The 14,539-nt window shown below is 37.1% G+C and overlaps 1 protein-coding gene across 1 annotated transcript; it reads left to right on the top strand.

The window, feature by feature from the left end:
- Nucleotides 1–5,629: 5,629 nt before the first annotated feature.
- Nucleotides 5,630–13,575, top strand: LOC115007508 (methylcrotonoyl-CoA carboxylase beta chain, mitochondrial). Its single transcript, XM_029430420.1, is given in 14 exon segments — nt 5,630–5,805; nt 6,636–6,737; nt 7,736–7,891; nt 8,540–8,736; nt 8,882–9,009; nt 9,011–9,061; nt 9,225–9,305; nt 9,806–9,984; nt 10,082–10,301; nt 10,502–10,593; nt 11,364–11,520; nt 11,819–11,941; nt 12,220–12,450; nt 12,529–13,575. Coding segments are annotated over 14 exon segments (1,824 nt in total). The 5' UTR covers nt 5,630–5,785; the 3' UTR covers nt 12,616–13,575.
- Nucleotides 13,576–14,539: the final 964 nt, after the last annotated feature.

Below are 14,539 nucleotides of genomic sequence, written 5' to 3'. Positions count from 1 at the left end.
TTTTTTTTTTGCACATAGTGTGTAGTTTTGTATGAAGTGAAGAAGAGATTACAAATTAAACAGTGCAAATTCACTGTCAAGGATTAAGAAAGAAACATTAGCATTATTATAACATTATTGCCTTACTGTAATAATTCAGGAATCATTCAAATTATTTTTATTTTTTATTTTCTCATACGCTTTGGCTCAATTCTTGAATGAGAATTATTATTCTGAAAGCAATGAGCTCACATATCCGAACAATTAATTTGTTCTTCACAACAGATTAGAATTTCTCATTGCACATGTTTTGGCACATGTGTGCAAAAAAGTAATTACAATTGGCAACAAGTTGCATAATAACCATTTGCACATGACTTGCTGATCAAAATTTAGTTGAATTCTCAGTGAAATTGTCAAACTCTAAACTTCTAAACATTATTTCATCGTTTGAGCCATCGTTTATCAAAATATGTCAGACATATATGTATATACCATAAATATCTATGACATGAATTAAATTGGCAAGTTGATGAAAACCTCTGGCCAGACCACTAAGAGCAACAGGATGTCCGCCAAGGAAGGTGAGAACTTGTAGTGTCATGTGCTGTGAGGAAGTCCAATTTGTTTATACACCACAGGTTTATTCTTTGTTGCTGCGGTTTTGGTTACATTTATTTTATTTCTTTTGCTTGGAGTTCATTTTCTGACTTCATATGAAAGACCAAATGTGAATTTTCTGTTTACAGTACATGTTACATATTGCTACACAAATACATATTCTGTACACATACAAATGTGCATATAATGTTATGTGTACAACTGTATTGTACAGCATTCACTTTTCCTAGTAAACTTTTACATACTGTTAAAATTGGAATCTAAAAAACTTCAATACAAAATAGCATTCAACTAGACAAAACTGACATTCTTGTGTAGTACAGTAATCAATCAGTATAAAAAAAACCAGAGCAGATATATATATATATATATATATATATATATATATATATATATATATATATATATATATATATATATATATATATATATATATATATATATATATATATATATGAGAAACATTTCCAGGGGTTGATTGATTGCACCGTTGAAAATACATCCAAACATTTGGACCAATACAGCTCACACTGTGACAAAAAAACTTTTCATTTTGGTGGCATTGGCCAATATACTGACATAATAACTAAGTTTTGAAGCATGAATGAAATGTTTTGGGTGAATTACAGGCATGCAATAGAGTTGTGATGTCCCATAAAACAGTTGTGACAATAGCACTACAGTTTTGACTGTTTTGAAAAATTACTGTTACTGACATATACATTTTCCTTCCGCATATTATTTATCTGGGTTGTGAGCAAGTTTGTGTTTTAAGTTGTAATTATTTTCAATTCAAACTGCGATAATAAACGATAAACGAAACCCTTCTCATGAATTGGTGAATAACCAGTTCCCTCTAGCGGCCAATATGCGTCACTACAGCTGTAGTGATAGATAGATAGATAGATAGATAGATAGATAGATAGATAGATAGATAGATAGATAGATAGATAGATAGATAGATAGATAGATAGATAGATAGATAGATAGATAGATAGATAGATAGATAGATAGATAGATAGATAGATAGATAGATAGATAGATAGATAGATAGATAGATAGATAGATAGATAGATAGATAGATAGATAGATAGATAGATAGATAGATAGATAGATAGATAGATAGATAGATAGATAGATAGATAGATAGATAGATAGATAGATAGATAGATAGATAGATAGATAGATAGATAGATAGATAGATAGATAGATAGATAGATAGATAGATAGATAGATAGATAGATAGATAGATAGATAGATAGATAGATAGATAGATAGATAGATAGATAGATAGATAATAATAATAATAATAATAATAATAATAAGCTTTATTTGTATAGCACCTTTCATACAAGATTTGCAGCCCAAAGTGCTTCACAGCAAAAAAAACAAAAACATAACAATTAGTACAAGGACAGAATAAGAGCATTTACAGTACATTAATCACAGTGTAGATGTAAATGAGTGTGAAGTACCATTATAAAAATAGCAGATAAAATAGCAGCCTTTACACATTCTTTGACATTTTCATAATCCCTTTGTCTGTACTTTCATCTATATTTGTCTTTGCAAATAATCCACATACTTTCTTCCTATCCCTGTTCTCTGCTTCCTTCTCCCGTAACATAAACTGTCTTTTATGTTCTTCCATTGTTTTCAATGCTTCAGATTTAATCTTTCTCTTTGACATTACTCTTTCCTCTTGCTCTCTCAACCTTACTTTTAACTTTCTTACTTCCTCAACACTAAATTATCCTCATTCAGGAAGACCAAGCTTAAAAATGTATGAAATCATTTCAATTAGTTTAAAGTGGCTAAGATAAAAATATATAAAATATCACCATTAAAAGGTTAAAGTAAAAAGATATGTTTTTAGCTTACGTTTGAAGATATTGAGCGAGCTTGCCTCCCTAATGTCTGCAGGTAAAGTGTTCCATAGCTTTGGTGCATAATTGCAAAATGCTGCATCCCCAGTTTTCTTTTGGATGTTTCTGGGAACATTTAATAAACCAGTAGTGGATGATCATAATGTTCTTGGGGGCACATAGTTGATTAGAGAGTTGGCAGTGTAACTGTGCGGTTCTGTTTAGGGCTTTGTATACAAGAAGGAGGACCTTAAAGTCTATTCTAAAAGTTACTGGAAGCCAGTGTAGAGCAGCTAACACTGGACTGATGTGGTCTCTCCTCTTGGTTCTAGTCAGCAGCCTCGCTGCAGCGTTTTGGATGAGCTGAAGTCTCTCTGTTGTTTTTTTTGGCAGGCCGGTAAAGAGTGCGTTACAGTAATCGAGTCGGCTTGAGATGAAAGCATGGATTAGTTTTTCAGCATCCTTTTGATTTATAAATTGTCTGATTTTAGCTATATTTCTAAGGTGGAAGAATGATGTTTTTGTCACCTTGTTTATGTGGGATTTAAAGCTTAGATCTGAGTCTATGATAACACCAAGACTTGTAACTTCAGGTTTAATCAAAGGAGTAAGTTTCCTCATCATCTCTCTTTTTGTTACAGGACCTACTAGTAGGATTTCAGTTTTGTTCTCATTTAATTTTAAGAAATTATTGCTCATCCATTTATTTATTGCTGACAGACAGGTGGTGATGGAGTTAACAGCTGTAGCATCATTTGGTTCAGCAGAGATGTACAGTTGTGTGTCATCCACGTAGCTATGGGAGCACACATTGTGTTCTCTAATGATGTCCCCCAGTGGTAGCATATATTATTTTCCAGCGCAGAGAGAAGTTGCTTGGACATTTCCATCATATATTAATATGTTTTTAAAAAATGTTTTCTCATTTTACCTTATGTTTATGATTCATGACGTGTGCTGTCCTTTACTGTTTATTTTCTGTACATTTTTATGCACCAAAATACACATTTCTTGTACGTGAAAATCATAGACTGTATATATTGTGAAAATCTACTTGAGAATAAACCTGATTGTGATTCTGGTCCACACTCCACCTTCCACTCCTGCAGGCGGCGGTAGTGTGTATCACAGATGCAACAACTACCAACAAGCACAACAACGAGAAGAAGGAGAAGTGTGTGCTTCCTCGACTCCTCGATCCTCGATCCACCAGCTTGTGACCCGGAAATGGATCTTGAAGGACCAATCTCAATTCCATAAATGCATCTGGAGGAGCGAGGAGTTTTGCCGAGGAGTGAAAGTGGAAGTGAGCTTTGGCACTTTGACGTATAAAATAGTTGTGACACACAGCTGGAATAATCTCAAACCATGGCAGGAAATGTAACTGTTCCTTTTGTAATCATAAATTGAAATTATTTAAAATGATCAAATGCGCGACCAACTTTCTGCCATTCACCTTCTGTGTTGCGCCTCATAGGGAGCTGTTCTTTTAATTCACCTGCTGTATCTGTGATAGCTGTGTATATCAGATATATCACTCAATTATATGACTTTACATATATTACATATATATATATATATATATATATATATATATATATATATATTATGGCACTCTTTATTTCTATAGTAGGCTAGTTTTCATACAAACATGTGTAGTGCTTCATACAATAAAACATATAATGGCTATAATATATACATTGTGTGTGTTAAAAACATATATGTGTGTGTGTGTGTGTGTGTGTGTGTGTGTGTGTGTGTGTGTGTGTGTGTGTGTGTGCGCGCAGGTGCGTCTGTAAGTGTGTGTGTATGAGATATACAGACTTGTTTGTTTTCCTCTGCTTGCTTTTTATGGCCCTTATTCCATTTCCCCGTTGTAGCAATCCACAGACAGAAGGTGAGGGAAATGCTAAATATATGTAGTCTCTGATAGTGCTACGGTCTTATGTGATTGCTCTCATAAATAAAAGTATTGTATGATTTTTAAACCGTAGCCATATGTTGTTGATATTTACCATTTCTGAGCCTATACCATGGTTTAATCAATTACATTTTATTTTATTTTATGAAAACATTGCGACAACAAACGTTATCAGCCCCCTCAATCACTTCATCCTGTCCCCTGGCCTGCATCTGTAGCCTACATTGTTGTCACATAAAAGTAAATATATAAGTGGTCATAAACACTGTTATGTTCATCTGACAGAGATCATAAAATACAGCGGTATAACAAAAACAATGCAGCTGTATCTCACATTGTATTTTATTGACGTCGCTTTAAAATAACGGCTCCGAGGAAAGGATTTCTCATTTTATTAAATGCCTGTTGCCTCGACTCCTCTCTCCTGGAGGCTCTTCCTCGCCTCCTCCGCTCGCAGCTCCCGTGGGTAGCACTAAGAGTCTGGGAGAGGAATCGAGGATGTCCAAACTGGGAATTGAGAACACAGCCTTATCATCTGTCACTGAGCTTAACTCAAAATAAATCCTTTACCCTGTACAATTACCTTTTTAGATGTTGATTTAAATATATTCATCCATCTCTTTTTATTCATGGGATTCAATGTATTATTTCCGGTCTGTATTTGTTTTCAAGCCTGGAATGTATATTTTAATAAATACAAAATAATAATCAGTGGCTTAATGTATCTATCATTATGTTATTAGAGCTTGGTTTAGTTCAAATGCACTTTTGTATTGGATGTTGTATATATTTGAAATTGTCGCTACACTCTTGTCTTATTATATTTAGTTCAATTTATACCACAGAAGAATGACAAATGTCACTAGAAGATTAATTAGCCATATGTACTGTTTATTCTTAAGTATTTAACTATTTGACATTCAGTGTCCTAACATGCAACACAAGCCACTAATAGGACTTACGATATTGAATTATATAATCAATCAAACCATAATTGAATATAGGCCTAAGTATATTTCACACACGTAAATGTTTCTTATAGAGGAGGATCGCGTCATTCATGTAAAACATTTATATGTTTTACTACAATTCAAGCACATTAAACATTTTATGACTTTGATCATCATTTTACAGTTAAGCACAGCCGCAGTATCCAGACGGCTGTGGAGCTGGAGCGGAGCATTTATACGCGTGTAGCGATAACACTTCCGCATAGGCTGCACTCGCTTCCCTCTCCTCTGGAAGCCTCCTCTTTCCTCTCTCCTGTCTCCTCGACTGCACGCATATTGGGACGTCCTTCAACATGGCGTGTCTCGATGGATTTCCGGGTCATGTGATCGAGCTACTAAAGTTATTTTATTAGCTGTATTACAGCAGACAGACAGACAGACATACAGACATGTACCGCTGCATGCTAAGGTAAGAGAAGTTACATATTTTCCATTCATAAATCTACACGTTAATTTACCACTTGAAGTGCAGTCAGGTGTCTTTGCGACCTTTGACACACATTTATGTTGTATACAGTTAGTTAACGACTAACTAGCGTGAAAGGTTGGCTACTCATAAATATGTTTAGATTCAAAATGTGTGTTTGCCCTTTCGTCGTTGACGCCATGTACAGCAAACTAACGTATACCCTCCACATACGTTTATTTATGACTGTTTCCAAGATAGCTGTGTTCAAACTTTTAGTAGAAAGTGATGTAGCGTTAATATATAGTTGCAGTATCAGTAGGAATATTAATGTAAAAGATATTCCATTACACTTCAAAGTCCATCAATCTAAAATGTTCATTTATTAAAATGATCTAAGTAGGCTACATACATACTTATTGTTATTATCATTGATGCATTAATGTGTAAGGAGCGTTTTACTGCAGTCATGGTGCTGATATTTAAGTTTTTATATAGTAATTGAATATATAACATTGCATCATATTATTATATATATATATATTTTAGAATCTGATTGTAGGTTTAAATCTTAAGTTGTGAAGAAACTATAGTGAAGTACAACTATCTCAAATGTTGTACAGTAGCCTATTTGAGTACCTTGTTACATTCCACTGCTGGTGGTGGAGAAGGTGCTCACACCTGCCAATTAAGTAAAAGTGACAATATTACCACAATGTAAATATACTCGGGTACAGAGAAATCAGAATAAATACTTACCTCTCCCTTTCCCTAAGCGTATTGTACCTGTTTAACGATTGAAGCCACTCCTGTTTGTTCTCTGTCCCTAAAAGAAGTGTGTGTAGCGGGGGAAGAGTGTGTCCTGCCCTTGTGCCTCCTCCCACCCAGTCACCATCATGGATGCTGAGAAACACGACAGAGGAGAGACATCACAGGTGACTACATCACTAAGACTCCTGCGCGTCCCTGAACTATAGGCTTACAGAAACATATTTTAGTAGTTTTGTGTGAGGGATAGAAACAAAATATGAAACTTGATGCATATGAAAAATGGAGCTTTTAACATATCTAATTGTGATAAATCTTTTGACAAATATTGTGATTTAAATTGGGAATATAATTTTACCAAAATTCACAAAATCTACACCTTTCTGTAGAAAATTGAATACTTTAGTCGACATTTACAAGATAGTATTACATTAGTGCTATACTCTACAGTACTCAATAATATTAGAGTTTATAGCAATTTATTTATGATTTATATACATTTATAGCAATAATAAGTAATTAAACTGCTCTTATGTTACGTCTGTTTCTACAAATGACAGAATTAATGTTACAGAGCTACAACTGAGTAAATGTGCTGGTTACAGTTGTCATTATAACCTCTGAAATCCTCTGCTTTAACTTTGGCTTTAATGCTAATGTGCTGTTAATTATGTGGATTGAATAATATATATATATATATAATATATAATAATGTCTTGTTATACAGAATCTGTATGTTCCCAGGAACCAATTAGTCATATTGAGCAATAATATATCATTCTAAATTGAAGGTGTTATAACATAAGAATCTGACTTTTTGTATGATGTTATTGACATGCTATCAGTTAATGCAGTACATGTAAGTGTTAGCATGGAGCAGAGTTCACGGCAGACATTTAGGCTATTTTTGCTATTTATGTTCTCCTTAAATAACAGGAAAGCTGACAGAAACGTAACAACATACTAATGGTCTGACCATAACTTGCATTAGTTTATCATATTCTAAAGGTTTTCAGATGATGTTCTGTGTTTCTCATATCGTTTTTTTATCATGTTATGTAGTAAACAGACCATAAAAATACTTTTTTATCCAGTACACTTTATGCTACAGTATCCTTGGTCCATTCTGTGATAACACAGTTTATTTATGAATCTTGTGTTGCAGGCTGGCTGAGCAGTGTTCAGTCCGCTGTATGAGCTCTGCAGCTAGGAGGCCGAGAGCTCTGCACAGCGCCTTCCCGGTGCTGGAGCAGCCCCTCCAGTCGATCCACCAACATGTGTATGAAGCTAACCTCCGAAACAGCAACGCCTGCCACAAAAGGTCTGTTCTGTGATCGTTAGCTCTGATCCGTTCTGGTTCATTTCCCCCACTGCATTATTTATTGATTTAAATATGAAAATACATTCTCTCTCTCTGTCTCTCTCTCTCTCTCTCTCGCTCTCTCTCTCTCTCTCTCTCTCTCTCTCTCTCTCTCTCTCTGTCTCTCTCTGTCTCTGTCTTTGTCTCTCTTTGTCTCTCTCTCTCTCTCTCTCTCGCTCTCTGTCTCTCTCTGTCTTGTCTCTCTCTGTCTTTGTCTCTCTCTCTCTCTCTCTCTCTCTATCTCTCTCTGTCTCTCTCTGTCTCTGTCTTTGTCTCTCTTTGTCTCTCTCTCTCGCTCTCTGTCTCTCTCTGTCTTGTCTCTCTCTGTCTTGTCTCTCTCTCTCTCTCTCTCTCTCTCTCTCTCTCTGTCTCTCTCTCTGTCTCTGTTTTTGTCTCTCTCTCTCTCTGTCTCTGTCTTTCTCTCTCTCTGTCTCTGTCTTTCTCTCTCTCTCTGTCTTTCTCTCTCTCTCTCTCTCTCTCTCTCTCTCTGTCTCTGTCTCTCTGTCTCTGTCTTTCTCTCTCTCTCTCTCTGTCTTTCTCTCTCTCTCTCTCTCTCTCTCTCTCTCTCTCTGTCTCTGTCTCTGTCTTTGTCTCTCTCTTTGTTTTTAGGTACATAGAGTTGCTTGAAAAGGCAAGGAAAGGTGGAGGGGAAAAAGCCATCGCCAGACATACTCAGAGAAACAGAAAGCTGCTGGTCAGGGATCGGCTGCGCCTCCTGCTGGATGATGAGGACTTCCTGGAGCTGTCACCATTAGCTGGTCTGGGTCTGCCCTATGGAGACATCTCTTCAGCCGGCTGCCTGACTGGTCAGAAATCACTAACTGCAATCCTCTGTCTTTAATACTAACCATAGACTGTATGATCTCACTAGTTTAGTTGGTTCTCAATGCAGATGTGATGCATATGCATGCCACAACTTATACGGTGTGTGTTTTGTATGTTTTCATCCAGGCATTGGCAGGATCAATGACCTCTGGTGTGTGTTTATTGCCATGGATGCCACAGTAAAAGGCGGCACAGCCTATCCAATCACTGTAAAGAAACAGCTACGAGCACAGGAAATAGCACTTCAGAACCGCCCTGCCTTGTGTTTACCTGGTCGACTCTGGAGGAGCTTTTCTACCACTGCAGGTAAACACACACAAACATCTCTATTATAATAGGATCTTAGCATCAGAAGACTTTTCAGGAGATGTGATTGTGAGATGAATTGTGTGTGTGTGTGTGTGTGTGTGTGTGTGTGTGTGTGTGTGTGTGTGTGTGTGTGTGTGTGTGTGTGTGTGTGATTATCCAGTCAGAGATTTTTCCTGATAAGAACCAGGGAGGGAGGACGTTCTATAACGAAGCCATCATGTCCGCTATGAAGATCCCGCAGGTAAAGAAATCCAAAGTATACAAAGAAAATAGCTGTATTTCTTTTTTTTTTTAAATCTGTTGTAATAAACATTAAACGGATGTTGCATCTGACATAACTGTATTTTCCAGTTTTTGGAGCATCATGTGTACAAATTTCCTTTCTGAGTACACAAAATTAAATTGGTGTGTAATTGATCTTTAGGTGATTTGTGATGGACACAGACCAATTTTGTGTTATTTGAAACACCATCAGTCACTTGTATTTGGTTAATTAATTGAATTAACTTAGACCTCTATCAAGTAAAATGAACTAAAAACTACCTGATGGTCTAAGGATCATATAAAGACGGTACCAATGACTGAAATGTTCTTTGATTCATTCTAAAAGTTTTTTAACCTCCACACAGAAAATAGATAAATCCACATTGGGATTGGATAAAATCACTTCTCTTGCGGTTTAAATTTTTTTCACTCTTTTTAATTGCTATTTCGACTTCAAACTGACTAACAATCCTAAAGGTGTCAGTGGTGTGCGGCTCATGCACGGCGGGTGGAGCTTACATCCCCACTATGGCAGAAGAGACGGTGATAGTGCACCGGATAGGAACCATTTTCCTGGCCGGGCCGCCTCTTGTCAAGGCCGCCACAGGAGAGGAAGTCACACCAGAAGACCTGGGAGGAGCCAGGCTTCACGCTGAGTAGGGCCATAAATCAAACCAACCCCAAATTTACAATTATTAAAGAAATAAGAGTAAGTTCACATCTTCAAGTCGTCAATTTGTGTTCTGGTTTCAGGGTGAGTGGCTGTGTGGACCATTTTGCCTTTGATGAAAAGGAGGCATACGATTGCGCCAGAAACATCGTATCCACCCTCAACTTCCAACTGCCCGAGGAAGAGGAGGAGGATGAGGAGAAGACAAGGAAGAGGAAAGCTGAGGAGGAGCCACTTTATAGTTCAGAGGAGCTTCTGGGGCTTGCTCCTGAATGTTATAACTCCAGCCTGGATGTTAAAATGGTACAGTAACTGCAGCCATCAGTAACACTTCAAACTTAATGGCAATTCTGTATCTTGTAGAAATGTATAGATTACTGCACTTCATCGTGATGTGGTTGGTTTGTGGAAAAGTCGTTTTCACATCATGGCGGTCATGTTACTGTCTCACTGATCCAGTATTAACAACAAGCTGGTGTTTTTGTTTCCGTCTGTCCGTCCAGGTAGTCGGTCGGCTCACAGACGGGAGCCGCTTCCAGGAGTTTAAAGCTCGCTATGGAACCACACTCGTCACTGGCTTTGCAAAGATTCATGGGTAAAAGATACAAACGCACACACACAAGGATTTAGATTTAGAGAGGGTAAGAACAACAAATATGTTTTTGTCAACAAACGGCAAGTTACAGTCTTCGATGATGTTAGAATAATAGCTATTATGTTCAATAGTCAATATGATGAGCAGAGGGATTTGTAATTGCCACTTTTTCTCTGGGTCCTGCCCTTCTGTCTGTTCAATCTTGGATTTATAATGTTCTCTAAAGTGTATAGCTAGAGGAGTGGTATTATATTAAAAAAATTAACTAAACAAAACAGAACTAAAAGAGTTGTTCATGGGGCGGATCGCTAGTCACGGGTGAACAGAACGAAAACAATTTGACTATTTTATCATTAAAAATAAACGTTTTAAACTGCACTGTGCTGCCGAGCAATTTCTCACTAAGCAAAACTATATTTATTTTTTCGGTCTAACTGGTTCCATTACTGCTTCTTTATTCTGAGAATGGATGAGACACGTGCATCGTTTACCCCCTACACTCACAATCTCAGTGACCCCTCACCCTCAGGGGATTAGCAGCTGCCCTCAGTTACGTCTTAATCACATCAGCAGACGTCAACAGACAAAAAACCAAAACAAATCTCAATCACTGTCCCTCGACCAATAACTAACTCCCACAGGAGACTTGTGCTCGACTGAAGTGATCAGACAGTTATTTGTCAGCAGCAGGAAAGTTCAGGCTTATTATGTGTACTTGAGTATATGTAGGTGTTTCTTTCATATCTTTGTGTGTGTGTGTACTGTGTTAGCAACTTAGTGGGAATAGTAGCCAACAATGGAGAGCTGTCATACCAAGCGGCACTGAAAGGAAGTCATTTTGTCCAGTTGTGTGACCAGAGAGACGTCCCCCTCCTCTTCTTCCAGAACACAGCACCCACAGCAGGTCTAACCCTCTCCACAACTCAGGTATTCACTCCCAGTGAAACACACAGGCTTGTTTAAACTCAAAATACACCGTACGAATCAAATATATATAATATTATTATTATTATTATTATAATATAAGTCATTATTCTACTGATGTTTGTGGGACATCAAAGAGAGTAGTACCTCCTGGATAGAAGACCATTTTGAATGATGTAATTAAAGGCCGGAAAAATAATCTTGTCCGTGTCAGCCAAAGTGATTTCAAAATAAATAAATAAAAACATTTAGTAGTTTCATATCTGTGTCTTCTCTGCGTGTTTGTTTCTCTCTCTTCTAGGCAGAGATGAACAGTAACCGTCTGAAGGCTCAGGGTTCGATGATGTCAGCAGTAGCGTGTGCCTCCGTCCCCAAAATCACCGTGGTGATTGGTGGTTGCCATGGTGCTGACAGCTACGCCATGGTGAGAGTCTCTGTGAACCTTGATGTTGATGTACTATACTGATGTGGTGATCTCTTCTTCTGCAACAAATAAAAATCATCAACATGTGCACAGAAACTGGTGGATTTATTCCCCCACATAAATGTGCCTACGTTTGTTACATTACCGGTAGTTGCAACGACCAATGTAAACATCTTAACACCATAGAAACCATAGAAACTCTACATAAACTTGCAGTCCCTACTATTCAACAATAATCCCACAATATAATTGGAATCTTGTTTCCTGGTTGTATCTAGTGCGGGTCGGCTTTTGACCCTAATTTCCTGTTCCTGTGGCCCAACGCCAGAGTGTCGATGATTGCTCCGGGTCACGCCGGCTCTCTGCTTCCCCTGGACAGCGAGTCAGAGGAAGAGAAGAAAAAGGAGGAGGACGAGTTAAATAGGAGACTGATGGAGGAGAGCTCAGCTTTCTTCTCCTCTGGCAGACTCTGGGACGATGGAGTCATTCTGCCTCAGGACACCAGGAAGGTAAAAACGGTTGCCAGTACAACATCCCTTTTACCCCCATTATGACGTCTGTTAACGCAAATCTGTACATGTTTGCAGGTTCTCGGAGACTGCCTGGACATCATCAAACAGCAGCAGTATCAGCTCTCCACAGAGAAACGGCAGTCAGCACTTCTGCGTATATAGAGGCTGCGATCTTTCTTCTCCTCACTACCACAAGCATCCATCCGGTTGCTAGAGCCCATTGATCACTTTTACCAAAATGTGCCAAGAGGATTCACGCCGAGCTCTGGCCCGTATTCAGTATGACTGTAATTGTAAATGAAGATGCATCATCCTAAAAGTGAAAATTGAGGAATTAGCAGCTCTTGAAGAAAATCTGCATACTTTACTGCAAATCATCTAAACTCCTACGTAAAAATTGACTGATGGATTAAACTTCCTAAAAGGTTTTAGAGTTCTGAAATATTGAATTTGGACCCACGCTGATGCATCTACTCCCCTGAATTGGGGGCAAGTCATAAGAAATGTAAAATGATCGTGGCTGCTCTGTATACACACACGTGATAATTTCATGTTTAAGTTTTTGGCATAGTAATTCTCACAGTTGTGTTGGATTATTGAATCCAACACTTGAATCTAACACTCTGGTTAGAGTCCTGGTTAATCCTGCAGAAGGTCCTCCTCTTCAGGGTTTTGGTCATTGTCACTTTCTCATCATGTCTCAGTTACATAAAGATACGCTTCACCTTCACCAGCACAAAGTCGTCCAATGCTACACCACGTGTGAAAGACTCCCATTACTGTTAGAAGTACTGTTAATGAGTCTGTTGTGGTCAGTGGTCTGTTTGAGCCTCAACCCAGTTCAGTACAGATCTCACTTGAGATGTTTTGTTTTTGTTTTATGTGACAAATGTTTTAATTTGCTATCTAAAAGCCCCTCATAGGAGCTTTAACATAAAGCACAGATTTATTTTTCCCTCGTAACAATTTATTTTACAGTAATTGTCGTCAAAGATTACTAGATTGTAATAAATTGTGTTCTGTAATTACGAATGTAAATAAATCATTGTAATGTAGTTGTATTTTATTGATATACAACAATATTTTAAAAGTTTTAAATATAATATTAAATTGCAAAACTAGTGTGTTGTTTGGAATTAATTTAACAAGGATGGTTTCACAAATATGCAGGTGCCATTTTAATTATGAATTAAAACAATGTCACAGTAAATTTGTGTTTGCTTGCTTGCTTGTTATGCTGCTTTCTCCCAAATGTGACATTCATTAAATAGAAATGGGAATAATATTAATATGTGATGGCTACAGAATAAATGTATCCTGGTAAGAAAAATAATGGTTGAATTTAAACTTAAAGCTGCTTTCATTGATCTTATTGGCAGTTTACACGGGGAAGTGTATTGTAGTCGGTAGTGGAATGTAATTATGTTAATTTATTTAAGTACTGTACAAATCAGTTGCTTGTACCTTAAGTCTTTTCATGTCCACTAAATGTCAGAGGACAATACAGTACTCTATTGCACTCCAATTATTTGACATGCCGTTTTAGTTTTTAGTTACTTTTGCAAACAAATTTTTTGTGCACACAAAATTTGAAAAGCTTATAAAATAAGATGTTTTGTTGTAAATTATACTACTAACAGTTTCTACAGCTGAATTAATTAGTTGATTAAAAAAATGTATTTGACTCAAGTCATTTTTCATGTAAACCTGCCTTATTAGGCTTTTTAAATCAACTAAACTAATGTGTGCTTGCTTGTTAAAATGGGTTAATTTTAAGGGGATGACAATCCCTTAAAATGTAATAACTTAGTACTTTCACCTTAAATAACATCTGATTCAATTTCTTTCTCAAGTTTCAGAAGTGCCTCTACGGTAGATAAGATAACCTCAGACAGCCTGACTGTGCCACTGGTACCCATGCTGACCAACCGTGCTCAGGAGTTTAGCATAAACTTGTACAGTGTTGGTCCAAAATGAGTAATCCCCTTTCAAAGTCTTGTATTGTATTCAAGCATCACAAATAATATTTTTAATTGAATTGAGGTAATTAAGCATTTTCTTTATTGACAGTTTTCCAAAATAAATG

The sequence above is a fragment of the Cottoperca gobio genome, chromosome 4 (genome assembly GCF_900634415.1).
Source record: "Cottoperca gobio chromosome 4, fCotGob3.1, whole genome shotgun sequence".
Classification (NCBI taxonomy): Eukaryota; Metazoa; Chordata; class Actinopteri; order Perciformes; family Bovichtidae; genus Cottoperca; species Cottoperca gobio.
Note: the sequence above shows the minus strand (reverse complement) of the source record. Positions and strands in the feature narration are given on the sequence as shown.